This window comes from Callionymus lyra, chromosome 1 (genome assembly GCF_982586985.1).
Source record: "Callionymus lyra chromosome 1, fCalLyr1.hap1.1, whole genome shotgun sequence".
NCBI classification, from domain to species: Eukaryota; Metazoa; Chordata; class Actinopteri; order Syngnathiformes; family Callionymidae; genus Callionymus; species Callionymus lyra.
This window is the reverse complement of record NC_141818.1, coordinates 31846189-31860543: the sequence shown is the minus strand read 5'-3', so window position 1 is coordinate 31860543 and position 14355 is coordinate 31846189. Positions and strand designations below refer to the sequence as shown.

Genomic DNA, 14355 nt, shown 5'->3' with positions numbered 1-14355 from the left:
GCACGTAAACACGCAGTCATGATTTCTCAGGGACGTCACTCCATGAATATAAAGCTTAATTCAAGATTTAAACCCAGTCCCAGAGTAAAAATCATTAAAGATGGCTATGGGTCAAAGTTCAATGGTGAATATCAGGTTCATCTTAGAGAATTATTAATATTATAAATTACTTTGGGAAGAGAACCTGCTCGTGCACTGAAGGTGAAACAATATTGAGGTAGATTTGTTTCTTTAATGTTTAGTAAAATAAAGTTGCTTCAATAAAAAAATATTTGAAGTGAAGAAATGTTTTCAAGTATTTCAAATCTTTTTATTGAAATAACTTTTTTATTTTTATTTAATCATAAAGAAACAAAACTAGTTCCGTAAAAGAAAAGTTGGATTGTGACCAAAACGTTTATTTTAGCCTCAGAACATCTGCTTCTTTTGTGCTTTCTCCTCTGGTGTGGGTGTCCTGGGTCTGACCCGGGGCCTCCTCACAGTTGGACACACGGTTCACACCTGAATTCTCTCTGGTCCATCTTTATCCTCCCCTCACTGGTGAACAAAACCCAGAGACGCATGTTCTCAGCCTGGCTGGTTTGTTTTGCTCACCAGACTTGTTTGTACCAAAACACATAAAAACACGACGTTCAGTCATGGGAGCGCTCGGGCGTGGCGGGCGTCGGCGCTGAGTCAGCATCAGCGAATCACAAAGAGAGTATCTTGTCATTGATGTGTTGACACCGAGAACCAGAGCCATCGAAAGTGGTTGCCATGGTGACACAACTGCACGAACTCGCCAGTCTCTCCCTTCACTCCCGTAGTGCCTCGGAGCAACGCGTGTTCTCCAACTTCAACTTGAAAATAAAAGCGGAAATTTGATTTGCTCTTTGGGTCGACAGTTGCTGATGAACGAGAGGTCACGAGAGGTCACGAGAGGTCACGAGAGGTCATGAGAGGTTCTGTTTTTTTGCCGTTATAAATGAAACACTCAAGAGTCTCACAAAAAAAGCTTTTATTTCTTTTTAACTTGTGAATAGTTTCTTACAAAAAATAATTGTTTCTTGCTATGACAAACTAACACAAAGATGATAGAACTTTACGACCAGGAACCGCAACAGTCGGCGTCAGAGCAGGATGAGAAACTGACCTGCAGGTTTCTTCCTCCAAATATAAAAAAAAAAAAGACTCCGGCGTGGACGTCCGTCTCACCCGGTGCCGTGGCTGCTGCACTCAAAGACGCCCTTCTTGAAGAACGGCGAGAACTCGCACACGTTGTGTTTGGACAGACGACCGTCGTCGACGTGGCTCCGGAGCGGCGAGCGGGACGACGACAGCATGACGTTGAACAGCCGTCGCAGGTAACGCTGAGGACAACACAGAATTTATTTTTGACTTCCTTTCAGCCGACGACATTTATTTAAGAGTCACAGCAGGAAGACGTGATCATTTAGTCTATGGAAGTACATTATATCAGAGCCATCACTGAATTGTTGTATTTCAATTTTATTTAAATGTTTATTTTTAAATATTATTAAATTATTTAGGTGAATTATTTCTACATACAGACGGTGAATATTTGTTTCGTTTTTATAAATTGTATTTGAAAATTCAACTATACTCAAATGAACGCCTTTAATTTGTTTAATATTCTAATTCTAAAAAAATGTAAATAACCATTGGTACATTTTAGAAATTCTAATAGTGTCATTTTGAAAATATTGAACAAAAAGGCTAAGATTTTTTTTAAATTATGAGGAATTTAATTCCTTTGATGCCCTTTGTGACCCTGGTCTAGAAAGGCGCTATATAAATAGAGATTATATTTATTATTATAATAAAGAATATCAAACACTAGGTTTAAAAAACTATATTCATTTGGAAAATATTTCAATTCAATGTTTATGTTAGTCTAAGTATTCAAAAAGACAAATTCAAATTTTATAAAAAATATAAAATGCTTAATACATTTTTTTTTTCAATATTTTGAATGTTCATTTCAAGCATGGAATGTTCTGATGGCTCTGAGACACTCGTACATGATAAACTTCCTCCGTCAGCAGAAAAGGTCAGAGACTTCAGTACCTCCAGGTGAGTCTGGCGCTCAGCCGCCATCCGCTCATCTCGGTTTCCGAACAGTTTCTTCGGAGGGAAGTCCAGCGCCGCGAGCTGAGGGACAATGAAGTAGAGTCGGTCAAAATGGCTTCAAACACTTGTCAAAACCACAAACTGACATCAAAAAATACTTAAATATCCAAATATTTACGGCACTGATTACATTTTTTATCATATTTTATTCATTATAGTTATTTTATGGTGTATGTATATCAATTAAGTGTGTGTAAATATATATATATTTTTTAAATCTACAATTGAAAATATTTGCAGCATTTGTTCCTTTTTGTGTTGCAATTAAACTTCCGGCCACTAGATGGCAGAAGTTATTACATCCTCCACTGCTAATTGAACGATGTCGATGAGTAGGAGCCTGTAAACTCTTAAAAGCCAGAGTCAAGTACTCGGGCAATACTTTTTCTTCACTCTATCGTGATACGCATCGTAGATTCCTGTCAAGACACACTCATCTACCCATGAGCGTCGGCGGTTATCTCACCTCCGGGTACTTGAGTTTCAGGCTCTTGTGCATTTCCCGAAAGCGGCTGTAGCGTCGAAACACACTCCAGGTGTCGTCCATCACTGCCATCTAGTGGTGGGAGACACGGGTCAGACCGAAGAGAGCCCTCAGAATCCTGACGGTCTGATGAAGCTTCGTTAAGCGGTGTCTAACTTTTCAAAGTTCAGTTCAAACATGCTGATCAAGGAACGCCCTCTGGTGGCCTCTGGGTATATTCTACTTAAGAAGCCCCGTCAGCCCATCAATATTTGACCCACAGATGTGGACTCACCTTCACCTCGAACTCGAAGTGCTCGTCTTTGCCCTGCCCCCGCAGCACGTAGCGAGGGATGCTGACCTTCAGCGGCTCCTGCCACGCGTCCACGTTGGACTGCAGGGAGCGAGACACCAGCTGCTGCGCTCGCCGGGACAACAGAGAAGACATGAAGACCTGCATCTGCTCGTTCATTCATCAAGAGCTTCTTTCTGTGGGAGTGATTCTAGAGCTCCCCCTGGTGGTCATCCGAGCGTGACTCGGAGTCATGTGTCACTCAGTGATCGATTCATGCAAGGAAAGTGTTTTAAAGATGTTTTATTTTTAACAGTTTTGGAGTGATTGTGAGCTGCAACCCTACTGAATCTTCACCGTTTCCATCTAGTGGCGAAGCGGAAGACCTACAGTTTTTTGATGAATGACCAACGAGGGTCGCTGTTCCGAGCACGTGTGTGAGGTGGTCATGTTGAGGATTTTAAACAGATGAAGACGAACTCTAAAGTATTTTTTTTCTAGAGTGAAGGAGTTTCCAAACTTCAGCGCTGCTCACGGAGTTGTCGGATCAGACTCACGGCATCCTCTGTGCAGCCGAAACACAACTTCCACGTGTCGCACTGAAGTCCAGGACCGCCAACACGACCTGGCCTGGAACTGGACTCGTCCTCCAGCCCGGTCTGGAAGACCACGTTGATGACCAAGCAGCCGTCGCTCGTCTTCACCAGCAGGAACCTGATGTCGGCTCGGCGCCGCAGCTCCAGGCGCCGGACCTGCGGCTGGACTGGGATCAGGCTGGAGTTCCGGGGCGCCGGGTGGAAAACCCCGTCCTCCTGGAGGAGCGCCAGGTGAGAGTCGGTCAGGAGCAACTGGAAGATGGAGCTCTTGACCTCCACACTGGTGTAGAGCAGGGGGCGGACGTCGGCCAGAGTCGGTCGGTCTGAAGCCGCCATGTTCCCGTGGACGATGTAGAGAAGGTCCGCCAGAACCCGGTTGAACCTGGAGGAGACGCAGATGTTCCCCTCCAGGTGGATGTCAGGTACACTGGCTGTCCAATCAAGAGACAGACTCATGAGGTCGCCGGCGAGCAGTGGGTGGTCTCTGCACACGGAGGTCTTCTCTGGACTCATCGCTGTCACAAGAGCCTGGCAGAGCTGCTGAGAAAGACCTCTGTTGTAGGTGAAGACCACCAGCAAGGGGTCGTCGGAGAGACCCATCAGGCGGACATGCTGACCCGCCAGACTGATCTGGATGGTTCGGATCTCTGAGAGACCCAAGTGACGGACAGACAGGCGGTCACCAGAGGGCGCCACCACCGTGAGAGACTCATCGGACAGCAGCAGAGCAACTGCTCTGGGGATGGGTTGATTCCAATCTGCCGTCTGGATCCAGAAGACGCTCCGAACTGAGCCCACTTCGGGCGCCAGAGAGCTCACGGTGTCGAGCAAGTCTCCGGAGGACTTGAGTTGAGCCAGAGCTGCAGGCAGACGCACCAGCCTCTGATGGAAAACCTCGGGCGTTCTGTCTTTCTCGGTAGACACAGAACCTCCAGGCCACGAGGATTCATCTGAACCGGCATCCCAATTGAGGTCCTTGGAGAGGTTGATAACATTGATTTTGTTCAAGGTGTTCCCAGGTTCTGGACGGGCCTGAAGGATCTGCTGGAGGAGCGGCAGATTCAAATACTGGGCCATGAGGAGCCGGACTTCCTCCACGTTCACATTCCGGATGATGTCTCGGGTGTCCTGTATTCGACGGGCTGCGTCCCTGTACACCTCTGACAACCTTTCTTTGTAGTACCAGAAACCAAACCTGCCCGTAGACCCTCTTGGCTCCATCTCATGTGGCTCCTCAGAATGATCTCCAGAGGAGGGTTTTCTCTCCTCAGTCTTCATCTTGAAGGCTTCATCTCCACCAGAACTATCAGTCAGATGCCCAATAAGTTTGTCATCCGACGAGTCTCCACCAGGATGGACAACATCGTCTTCTGGAAGAACCAGATCCATGTTTGGACTTTCTTCTGGTTCTTCCAGAGAGGCACTGTTGGGAGGAGAACCTGAAGCAAAGCTAGATCTCCAAAAGACGCCAGTCTGTGTGCAGAAGGGGAGTCGTGACTACCAGGTCAGAAGTCCTCGAGGGTCCGTGAATGTTGAGATTGACAGATGATTGACAGGAGAAGAGTCCCATGCAAATTAGGTGAAATAACAAACTCTAGGATTAACTTTCCGTCTTTTGAGAGATAACTGATGTTTTTCTGTCTTTTCAATTTGAAATAGTTTTTCCTTTAATCTTTTAAACACTAATATTTTATTGTTTGTTTAACTTTTAGTTAATTATACCAGAGGTCATTACGAGGCTGTTGATTGATTTTGTCTGTTGGGCCACAGAACTGACCACTGCTCAACCATTAGCTTGTTGCAATGATGAACTTATATAACACGGTTCCTTGAACGCACCTCTGTCTGAAGTCCTTCTATAGACTGAGAGTCAAGAGACGTCATGCAGCAAAATCGTTGATGCATTTGTGGAATTATCGTTCATGCAGACGAGCAGAGCTGAAGGTTTGTGTCTCACCTCGTATTTGAGCCTTCGGGCGTCGCCGCTGTGAAGCTTCTGGTCGTCCTGGAAGAGACAAACTCAAGTTCAAGTGTCGACAGACACGAGGCGATCGGTGCAGGGAGGATTAGACGGGATCAACCAAATCAAGTCAGAACCAGAACCAGATTATTATGGGTCCATGAGGGGGTCATGCAGATCAAGGGGACCAGGCGGGCGTGGTCTTACCTCTAATGTTAACCTATCAGAGCTACAGTCGCTAACTTCCGCCTCCTGTGGATTAAACTACATTTCAGTCACAAAAACGATTTGGCTTCGTTTGTCCAACCCCGGTCCAGTCCTGCCAGGAGGCTGTTTAAACAACGAGGAGACTTGAACTCACCCGGGATGACTCGCAGGACTGGCTGAGGTCCGTGTTGTTGCAGCCGTTCATCAGGTTCAGCTTGCGCAGGCGTCTCTGGACCTCCTCTTCGATGTAGGTGTTGATCCTGTCCAGGGACACGGGGTCAGTAACACAATCGCGGGTCGCAGTGATGCGGCGTCGTACCGGTCGTCAGAGAGGGGCAGCAGCGTGTTGAGACTCTGGATTTGGCCGACCGGCGAGCTGCTGTGACACGAGCGCTCCTCGCTGCTCTCGCCTTCACTGATGCGCTGCCTCAGCTTCTGGATCTCTCGCTCCACTCTGTAGAGGAAGCAGTGTTCAGGGTCTTTCTCGGGTCTGACGGGCTCGCCCACACTGACCTCTGCTGGTCCCGGTCTGTGGTCTTCACGTTCTTGTTGAGCCGCTGCTCCTCACCCTCCGACTCCACAGAGATGCTCCGTCGCAGTGCGGAGTGTCTCCTCTCCAGCCGGGCCACCGCCTGCTCCATGGCCTCCCGCTGCTGCTTCTCCCTGGACTCCAGGATCTCCTTCTCCTTGCGCCGCACCTTTTCCTCCTGCCGTGCCACATTGGCCGTGAACTCGTACGACTCCTGCAGCTGCTGGAGCTGCTGCGCCCGGTGAAGGTGGAGGTGCAGCTTCTCCTTCTTGTCCTCCAGCTCCTTCTCCACCTGGTACAGGGTGTTGTCGATGCCGGGTGGGCCGCGGCGCTCCAGCACCTCTTTGGCTCGTTGCTTCTCCTCCGCCAGCGCCGGCAGGAGTCCACGGTCCAGGTCGGTCAGCTGACGCTCCTTGAACTGCAGCCGCTGCTCCGCCTGCCTCAGCAGCTGCTCCTCCTGGGTCAGTGCTGTAGCATCCATCATGCCCTTTTCCTGCACCTCCTTCAGCTGCTGCTGCCGCTCTCTGACGCCTCTGGTGACCAGTTCCAGACCTGCTCGTTCGGAGGCCACCTCCTCCTTCAGCTGCTCCAGCTGCTGGTGGACCCTCTCCTCTAGGTGGTCCAGCTCCTTCACCTGGGTGGTCTTGAAGTCAGTGTAGCGGGCTTGCGCCTCCCCGGCCACCTCATCTCCTGCCTCCAAACCTGGCCGCTCCCCGGCCTCTTTGGCGTGCAACAGCTCCTCCCTGATGTCAGCCAGAGACTTGCACTCGTCCTCCAGGCGCCGCGCGTCGTCCCGGGTGAGGAGCGTCACTGCCACCTCGTGCTTCTCCCTCAGCTGCTCCTCCAGTCTGCCCACCAGGCTGAGCTGCTCACGCTCCTGCTCCTCCAGCCGCCTCCTCTCGGTGTCCAGACGCATCCTCTGTTCATCCCGCTCGCGCTTCAGCTTCTCCAGCTCGCGGTAGATCTCCGTCTCCTCCTGCTTCCGCTGCTCCTCGTCCATCTCCTCCTCCGCGTCACCCCTCGGCTGCTCCTGGACCTCGCAGCGCCTCTCCTCCTCGAATCGCTCCTTCTCCACCAGGAAGTCTCGCAGGCGGCTCTCGATGTCCTGGCTGCGGCAGCGGAGACTCTCCTCCTGGCGAAGGATGCGCCGGTGCACCTCCTCCGACTCCTTCCTTTGACTCTCCACCTCCTGCTGCAGCCGCTCCAGCTCCACCTTCTCGCTCTGCTGCTTCGCCTCCATCTCCTTGATCAGTCGCCTTCAAACAGCACATCAACTCTGAATTCAACTGAACTCAAATGTCAGAAAAACGTATAAACTGAAACGTAATGATAAGATATGGTTTGAAGAAGAATGGACTCGAGTAAAACTAACAAAACTTGACAGGCCAAGAAAGAGAAAGCACTCTCACTTCTTCAGCTCCAGCTTCTCCAGCTCTTCTCGCTGCTGCCGCTCAAACTCCAGCCTGAAACAGATTCCTCGTCAGCGCGACATGTCAGCGACATGAATGTCACACGCAGCAAAACAAAACAAGGACTCGGCTGAGACATTAAATGAAGACGAGGGGGGTGAGTGAGCAGACTGTGGGGGGGGGGGGACAGACTGTACGGGTCAGGACACGTGTCAGACAGGAAGTGGAGTCTACCTGAGGAAGACGGGGCCTTTGTCACGGAGCAGACTGTCAACAGGACACGGTAGAGGTCATTACTGAGTCAACATTGAAAACTCACACCAGCTCACTATGACGACTGCTTCAATATCTATGACTTGACAAGTCAACATGTTTCAATGGAAGTCTGGAGACCTCATGAACACGACTCACTGGAGGATTATTGAAAGGTCGCGGGTCCAACAGGGGTGTGGAGACTTACCCCGGATTGTAGAGCATCACGGTGGAGAGGTTCTCGCATGACTGAGACAGGTCACTCATGGAGAGGCTGAAGGAGGACAGAAGTCCACTCTGTGGGGAAAAACATCACAATATGAGCTTTAAAATACTCTTAAACACTCGTCCGTCGTCGCACCTTTCTCTTCTCTCGCAGTTTGGCGGCTTCTTTGGGGTGATTGAAGCGGAACATGTTGGTTCTTCCTAGTAGGATGACTGCGCCTGAAGCAGACATAAATCTTGTTGTTGTCATGTCGTCTCATCTTGTTTTACCGGATGTTGTTGGTTTTCCATCTCTGACGTTTGTTAATTATATATTTGTTTTCAATATTTTTGTGAAGTTATTTAGATTTATTTATTATCCAAGTATCTGAGATGATATTTATTGTTTTTTGTATTTGTTATTTGTAGTTTAAGAATCTTTGTGACATTTTTTTCCTTTTTCCTTGTTGTTTTTTAATGTTGTCATTGTGGTTTTTAGTTTTTCTAATCTAATACATTTTTGGACTATGTTCATAATTTTCTGAATAGTGTGGTTTTATTCTGTTCTTTTTCCATTGTTGTTTCATTCTTTGTACATGTTCTTTTGTTCACTCTTCATAGTTTAGCTCATATTTATACTTGCGTTATTTCCTCTTGATCTATGTTCTTTATACTTGCACTTTGTTCTATTGTTTGATCTTTGTTCTTGTTCTTATAATGTCTGAACTGGAAACCCAATTTACCGAAGGAGATCTCCAGAGGGATTAATAAAGTCAATCTAATCTAATCCATTTTTCTCATCTCTTGTCAAACAATAAGTAATTGTGATTTGTTGTTATTATTGTTTTAGTGATTAGTTGATAGTTAATGTTGCACGTTTGTCATCGGTCACATTGTTTGTCGAGGCTCACCCTGGTTGAGGGGCGTCGGCTCCGACACCTGAACGCCGTTGACCGAACACTGGGCTCCGTCCAGTGGCAACAGAGTCACGACTCCGTTCTGGTTCTGAAAGATGCAGTGTTCGCTCTCCAGGTCCAAACCGTGCAGCACTGGCAGAGAAAAGAGGAGCGTCACAGACGCATCAGTGACACTCGCCTCTCACTAACAGGACGGACTGTTGTCTACTTGTTCTTCTGCAGGGAACGGTTTTTACTCACTGATGTCCGGCTCTGACGAGGCATCTTCTCGACCCACAAATGTTCGACCTTCCTGCAGGAGATGGTCATAGTTCTAGTCAGGATGTCGCCTTGACTAACTGGGAGGAAGCCCTGGGGCAGACGCAGAAAAGTCTGGAGGGATTTAATCTCTGAGATAAATTGGAGGTGGTTCCTCTAGATTACATCTGATGCCCCAACAACCCAATCAATGAGCAGAGAAAAAGGGATGAATTATAGATATACATCTTTAAAATTTTTACATTGATCCTTAATATGTATTTTTCTTGTAATGTATAAATGTATTTATTATTTTATTTATCAAACAGATTTTAGGACTTTCAATCATGAATCTCAAATAATCAATGAAGCTGTGTTTGTTTGTGTGTGCTTTTGTGCCAGTGACCTCTGACCTTCAGGTGGTACAGGATGATCCCAGTGCTCAGCAGGTCGTCATCAATGCCAATGAGATGAGGGAGTTCAGAGTCCAGCACCACGCCGATTCCCTCCTTCCTCAGAGCCAGTGTCTCCTCCTGAGGGCACAGAAGGAGTCAGGAGTGTTCCCGTGTGAGGAGAGAAACATGTCACCTTCAGGATATTCTGGGTCTCGTTCCATTTGTTGGTCCACTCTTTGGTTAGTTCCAGCACCTGCAGGATCAAAGGTCAGCATGTTCAGGAACTCTTTAAACCATCATCGGGTTGAGATGTTTAAAGGTCCTGCTCACCCGAGCTTCATTCTGGTGCAGCTTCTCCTCCATGCTGAGAGCCAAGGGCGAGTCCAGAAGAGCGATCTGATGGAAGAGTTTTTTGAGTTGTTGATGAGAAGAAGGAGAAACCTGACTCTACTTTGAAGCCTCACCTGGTTCCCCTGCAACAGCAGAGCCTTGAGGCGGGCGATCTCGGCTCGCAGCTCTCGGATAAGCCGGACGTTGCAGTCCTCGTTGATGGTCGGCTTATTGATGATGTTCTTCGCTCGGTTGGCGTATCGTAGTGTGCTGAGGGTCTCCCCGTAGTTCACGTCGGCAGGAGAGACGTCTGTTTGAAAGTATCAGATGATTCAAGAGTGTGCGTGAGATTCTTTAAATACCGTCAGGCCCTTGTTTTTCTGCATTTATAAAGTTCAACTAATGTGTTGATTTAAGTGTGTCTTAAATAGATCTTGGACCTCTATTGTACTTATCAGTGTCCGTTTGTACAAAACTCTCCTTTAATAAAAATTTAATATAATTTAAAATAAGTAATTTAAAATTTACATTACAAAATAAGGTACTCAACATTTTGTGACTTAGTTGCCCTTTAAAATGGAGGTCGGTCATGTGACTCACTTGCAATCATGATGGTCTTGGAGTTTCCTCCAAGACTGTCCTTCAGCAGCCAAGTCAGCACAGAGTCTCTATACGGGACGAACATGGACCTCTTCTTCTGGTTGGTGTTCTGGTCCTGAGACAAGTCGGCTACAAAAGCAAAGACGAAAGGTCAGCGGGCTCTCAAAGGGACTTCAAGATTCAAGGCCGTCTGACCGAGAGCGGAGATGACGTTGCCGAGGGTGACCAGGGACTTGTTGATGTTGCCTCCCTCCTTCAGCCGGACGCCGGTGGCTCCGGTGGCGTCAGCGCGTTCGCTGCCGGCCAGATCCACCAGGTGCATCTTGCTGACCGTTTCACTGGGCATCATCGCATCGAACTTGGCCTGTAAGACAAAGACTTGAAAGCCAGACCGACCAAGTCATCGTGACTGGGGACCAGTCCGCCAGTCTCCACACTCACTCATGGACAAGCCAACAACTGGATCCATTTGAAGCTATAACGATGTTGAAGCTGAACTTTTGAGATGGAATTTGTCTGATATTTTACTCAAACTGACCTGCGTGAAGTTGATGGTGAAGATGGCGTGAGAGCGGCTGCTGACGTCGTTCATACCCGTGCTGGCCGTGGTGCGATTAATGTTGCCCGCCTCCATCAGCTCCTCCACGTCGCTGTAGTTCTGCACCAAGTGTTTCGAGAGGTCTGCGGACAAAAGGTGGGTCACTCACTCCGTTTGGATTCGTTCTTCCCGGACGCAGCTGCGGCTCACCTTCCACATACGGGCCGTCCTTCGGGTGTTCCCTCACCCTCAGGTTGTAGGTCTGTGAGGACTTTCGCCTCAGCAGGTCTCTCACGTTCTCATTGTAGATCTCCAGGTAACTGTCAGAAACATACGACCGTCACAAAACTCAGTAAAAAGACATTTCACAAAACAAATAAATATTTTCAACCTTTGACATAAATCTATTAAAGATAAATTAATCTTAACCACAATGGTGTAATTTATAACAAAAAATGAGTGTCACAGAAAGGACTAAAAACACAGTATGGATTTCAAGTTCTCAGGCATTTCTAAATGTCTCACTGTCTTATCTTCTCTTAGAAACCTCTCACCTGACTTCTGTACGGAAGGAAGCTTCATCCCATCGGATGGCATCTGTGATGCGACTGAACAAGCCTTCACAGATCCTGGGGATGAGTCCAGCGTCGCCCTGGAAACAAAGACATCACAAGTTTAACAAGAAAACTTGCCAGAAGACCACTTTATAACTCAAGAAGATTCAGGCACGTGGTCCTGCTCTGAAGACCAGCTTCACTGTGGTGATGAGAAAACACACCACAGCGACAACAAAACAGCAGACACAGATAAAAATAAAAACACAACCTTAACACAGAAACACGTGCATGCACACAAGTGAGGATGAGAAGCGGGTTTCGATCTATGCGAGGTTCAGTTCCTCACCGCAGTCCCCATCATGGTGTACGACTTTCCAGACCCAGTTTGACCGTAGGCGAAGACGCAGGCGTTGTACCCCTCGAACGCTGCCTTCAGCACGTCCGAGCCCAGATCCCTGAAGACCTGCGAACATGTTCAACAGTGGAGGATTCTTGCAGCTCAAGTCACCAACAAATCAGAGGACATTAAAGAATACAGCGGCCTTCAACAAACCTTCTCTTGAGAGACAAAGTTGGGGCTCTCTGTGTCCATTGAGTCGTAGGAGAAGTCGTACGTGAAGGTCTTAGTGCGGTCTCTTGCTGAAGTTCCCGCGATTCCATCGGCGTTCTGTGGAGACCAGCTGGGTTAGAGACGAACAGAACCTTCTGCTTACATAAGGGCAACACTGGACCTTGTTGTTGCTGATGGTGGTCTTGTTGCCCTCCATCTTGATGATACATTTTGCTGTCAGGTCATGCTCTCTGAAAACAGGAAGATGATGCAGCAGGTAAGAACAGAAGCCCCTTTTACATCTAGGTAACTTGTTTTTTTGTGGTTCAAGGTTCATCGATTTCTTTCAGTTTATAAACACATTGTGAATTTGAATAAAGGAATACCCAGTTCGACTTCTAAGACACGACAAAGGACAGAAATGAAGATCAATTTTAACTAACTTAATTCATCAGACACTTGTTCCGGTCATGATGATCTTTGATCGTCTCACACTTGTCATGTGACCTCCTCCATGCAAGATAAAACTTTATAAGCAATAACAGGTGACAAAAAAAATGGTAAACAGGTAAACAAAAATCTATTAAATTTGATTTGTATCGTGAGCTTTTATTAAAGATAAATTAATCTTTTCCACATGATGTAATTTATAACACTACAGTTGACACTTGCACTTAAATGGTAGATTTATTTAAATTGATTCCTGACCTTAAAATTTATTCTGAACCTTCATATGTATTTTGAACTTACATATTTATTTTGTATGATATTTTCCAGACAAATGTCAATATTTTGTAAGACTACAGCTAAAAGCAGGTTACTGTTTGTTTAGTTGTCCGTGCTGGGGTTTAACTTTAGATTAAATGTGTCAAATGTGACAAAAAACTGTATTACCTCAACAAAAACTGTTTCAATAAAAAAACATATCATATTTTATTCGAACCCACAAGTATGTGAAAGGTCATTCTTGACTTGTATGAGGTTGATTGATAACCAGTTAATGGATTTATATTTTAGATAATGATAACTAAGCTCATTCAGGGGCAGGTGACACATAGAAATAGTATATTATAAATATATAAATATAATATTTTAGATTCTTACTAAGGTATTCACAAATAGACCAATGCAATGTAATATATATATATATGTGTGTGTCTGTGTGTAATTTTATGGATCATTATTGTTTGGTGAATAAAATGATTCATGATAATATTTGTTATCAGTATTTCACTTTGTTTGACTAAAGATGCTAAAACCATTTAGCACTCATAAGCTGTTACAAACATTAGAAAAACTAACGTCACTTTCATTTTTCATTGATAAATCTCACCGTAGGTTCATTGGTCTGACTCGAACTGCCACCCGAACCGACGCCATCGTTCATCCCGGTTCGGACTCTCTGATACTATTTGACAATTAGCTCCTCGGCTAACCTGCTACAGCAGCATCGACCCGCAGAACTCTGACAGGGGGCAAAAGTCGCAGAGATAACCGAGAGTGGAGACGTGGACGCCGGGAGTGAAAAGCGGGCTAGACTCGGTGTTATCATGGAGTGAGTCCAGGAAGAAGAACAGGATCAAGTCACAGTGACGTCAGCGGTTAGCAGCAGCTGATACAACAACATTGCCGAGTACGGAAGTCTGGAGGAGCCAAAAGTGTCGCTACGACAAAATCAAACAATCGTTTGAGTTCATATGATTTATTAACTAAGATAAACGATAATTAAAATGAAATTATTAAATTCACCCAGAGATATTTTGCTTTAATACTTGTATTCTAAAGTTAGAAATTACTTTAATATTTTAGTCGTAGATAAAAGAAAAAAAGATGCATAAACAACAAGCAGCATCGCTGGATGTAACGGAGATGAAGATGTTGAGGTTCTCTTTGCGAGCGACGAAGATGGAGGAACAGCACATGTTAGATGTTTTGAAGATAAGGTCAGGAAGGCCGGAATGAGATGGTTTGGTCATGTACAGTGGAGGGATAGTGAGTATATTGGTAGAAGGATACTGGTGCAGGAGGTCTAGAGAAAGACCAAAGAGAAGGTTTATGGATGGAGTGAAAGAGGACATGAAGTTGGTTTGTAAGAGAGATCGATACAGAGAACAGGGTTAGACGGAGGAGGTTGATTGGCTGTGGCGACCCTTGATGGTGCAGCCCAAAGGAAAAAGATCTCATTGAAT

General features: G+C 46.4%; 2 protein-coding genes across 5 annotated transcripts; both read right to left on the bottom strand.

The window, feature by feature from the left end:
• Positions 1-982: 982 nt before the first annotated feature.
• Positions 983-13737, bottom strand: kif16ba (kinesin family member 16Ba). 4 transcript variants are annotated; one of them, XM_087802120.1, is made up of 28 exons: positions 13500-13737; positions 12348-12417; positions 12170-12283; positions 11963-12079; positions 11614-11711; positions 11270-11379; positions 11060-11202; positions 10717-10885; positions 10522-10650; positions 10056-10231; positions 9922-9987; positions 9785-9844; positions 9610-9729; positions 9200-9251; positions 8954-9091; positions 8200-8282; positions 8047-8135; positions 7821-7853; positions 7587-7640; positions 6162-7433; positions 5968-6102; positions 5803-5908; positions 5649-5693; positions 5439-5486; positions 2889-3011; positions 2597-2686; positions 2068-2151; positions 983-1349 (listed from the first exon to the last, which is right to left on the bottom strand). In XM_087802120.1, exons 1-28 carry the CDS (start codon positions 13544-13546, stop codon positions 1191-1193), a joined length of 3930 nt encoding a protein of 1309 aa, XP_087658246.1. In that variant the 5' UTR covers positions 13547-13737; the 3' UTR covers positions 983-1190. The 4 variants fall into 4 exon arrangements, with proteins under 4 accessions (XP_087658246.1, XP_087658263.1, XP_087658254.1 ...); XM_087802137.1 differs by lacking the exon at positions 5649-5693; XM_087802128.1 differs by lacking the exon at positions 7821-7853.
• On the bottom strand, positions 2922-5432 carry LOC148089023 (uncharacterized). Its single transcript, XM_087802160.1, has one exon. The coding sequence runs from the start codon at positions 4868-4870 to the stop codon at positions 3407-3409; it is 1464 nt and encodes a 487-aa protein (XP_087658286.1). The 5' UTR covers positions 4871-5432; the 3' UTR covers positions 2922-3406.
• Positions 13738-14355: the final 618 nt, after the last annotated feature.

What these genes read in the sequence shown, in the direction of transcription:
- LOC148089023 (XM_087802160.1), bottom strand. Translation starts at nt 4,870, where the DNA reads ATGGATCTGGTTCTTCCAGAAGACGATGTTGTCCATCCTGGTGGAGAC.
- kif16ba (XM_087802120.1), bottom strand. Translation starts at nt 13,546, where the DNA reads ATGGCGTCGGTTCGGGTGGCAGTTCGAGTCAGACCAATGAACCTACG. An exon ending in CAAGACCATCATGATTGCAA is followed by an intron (nt 10,232 to 10,521) that starts GTGAGTCACATG and finishes ACTTTCAAACAG; the next exon opens with ACGTCTCTCCTGCCGACGTG. An exon ending in TGAAACTCAAGTACCCGGAG is followed by an intron (nt 2,152 to 2,596) that starts GTGAGATAACCG and finishes ATTGTCCCTCAG; the next exon opens with CTCGCGGCGCTGGACTTCCC.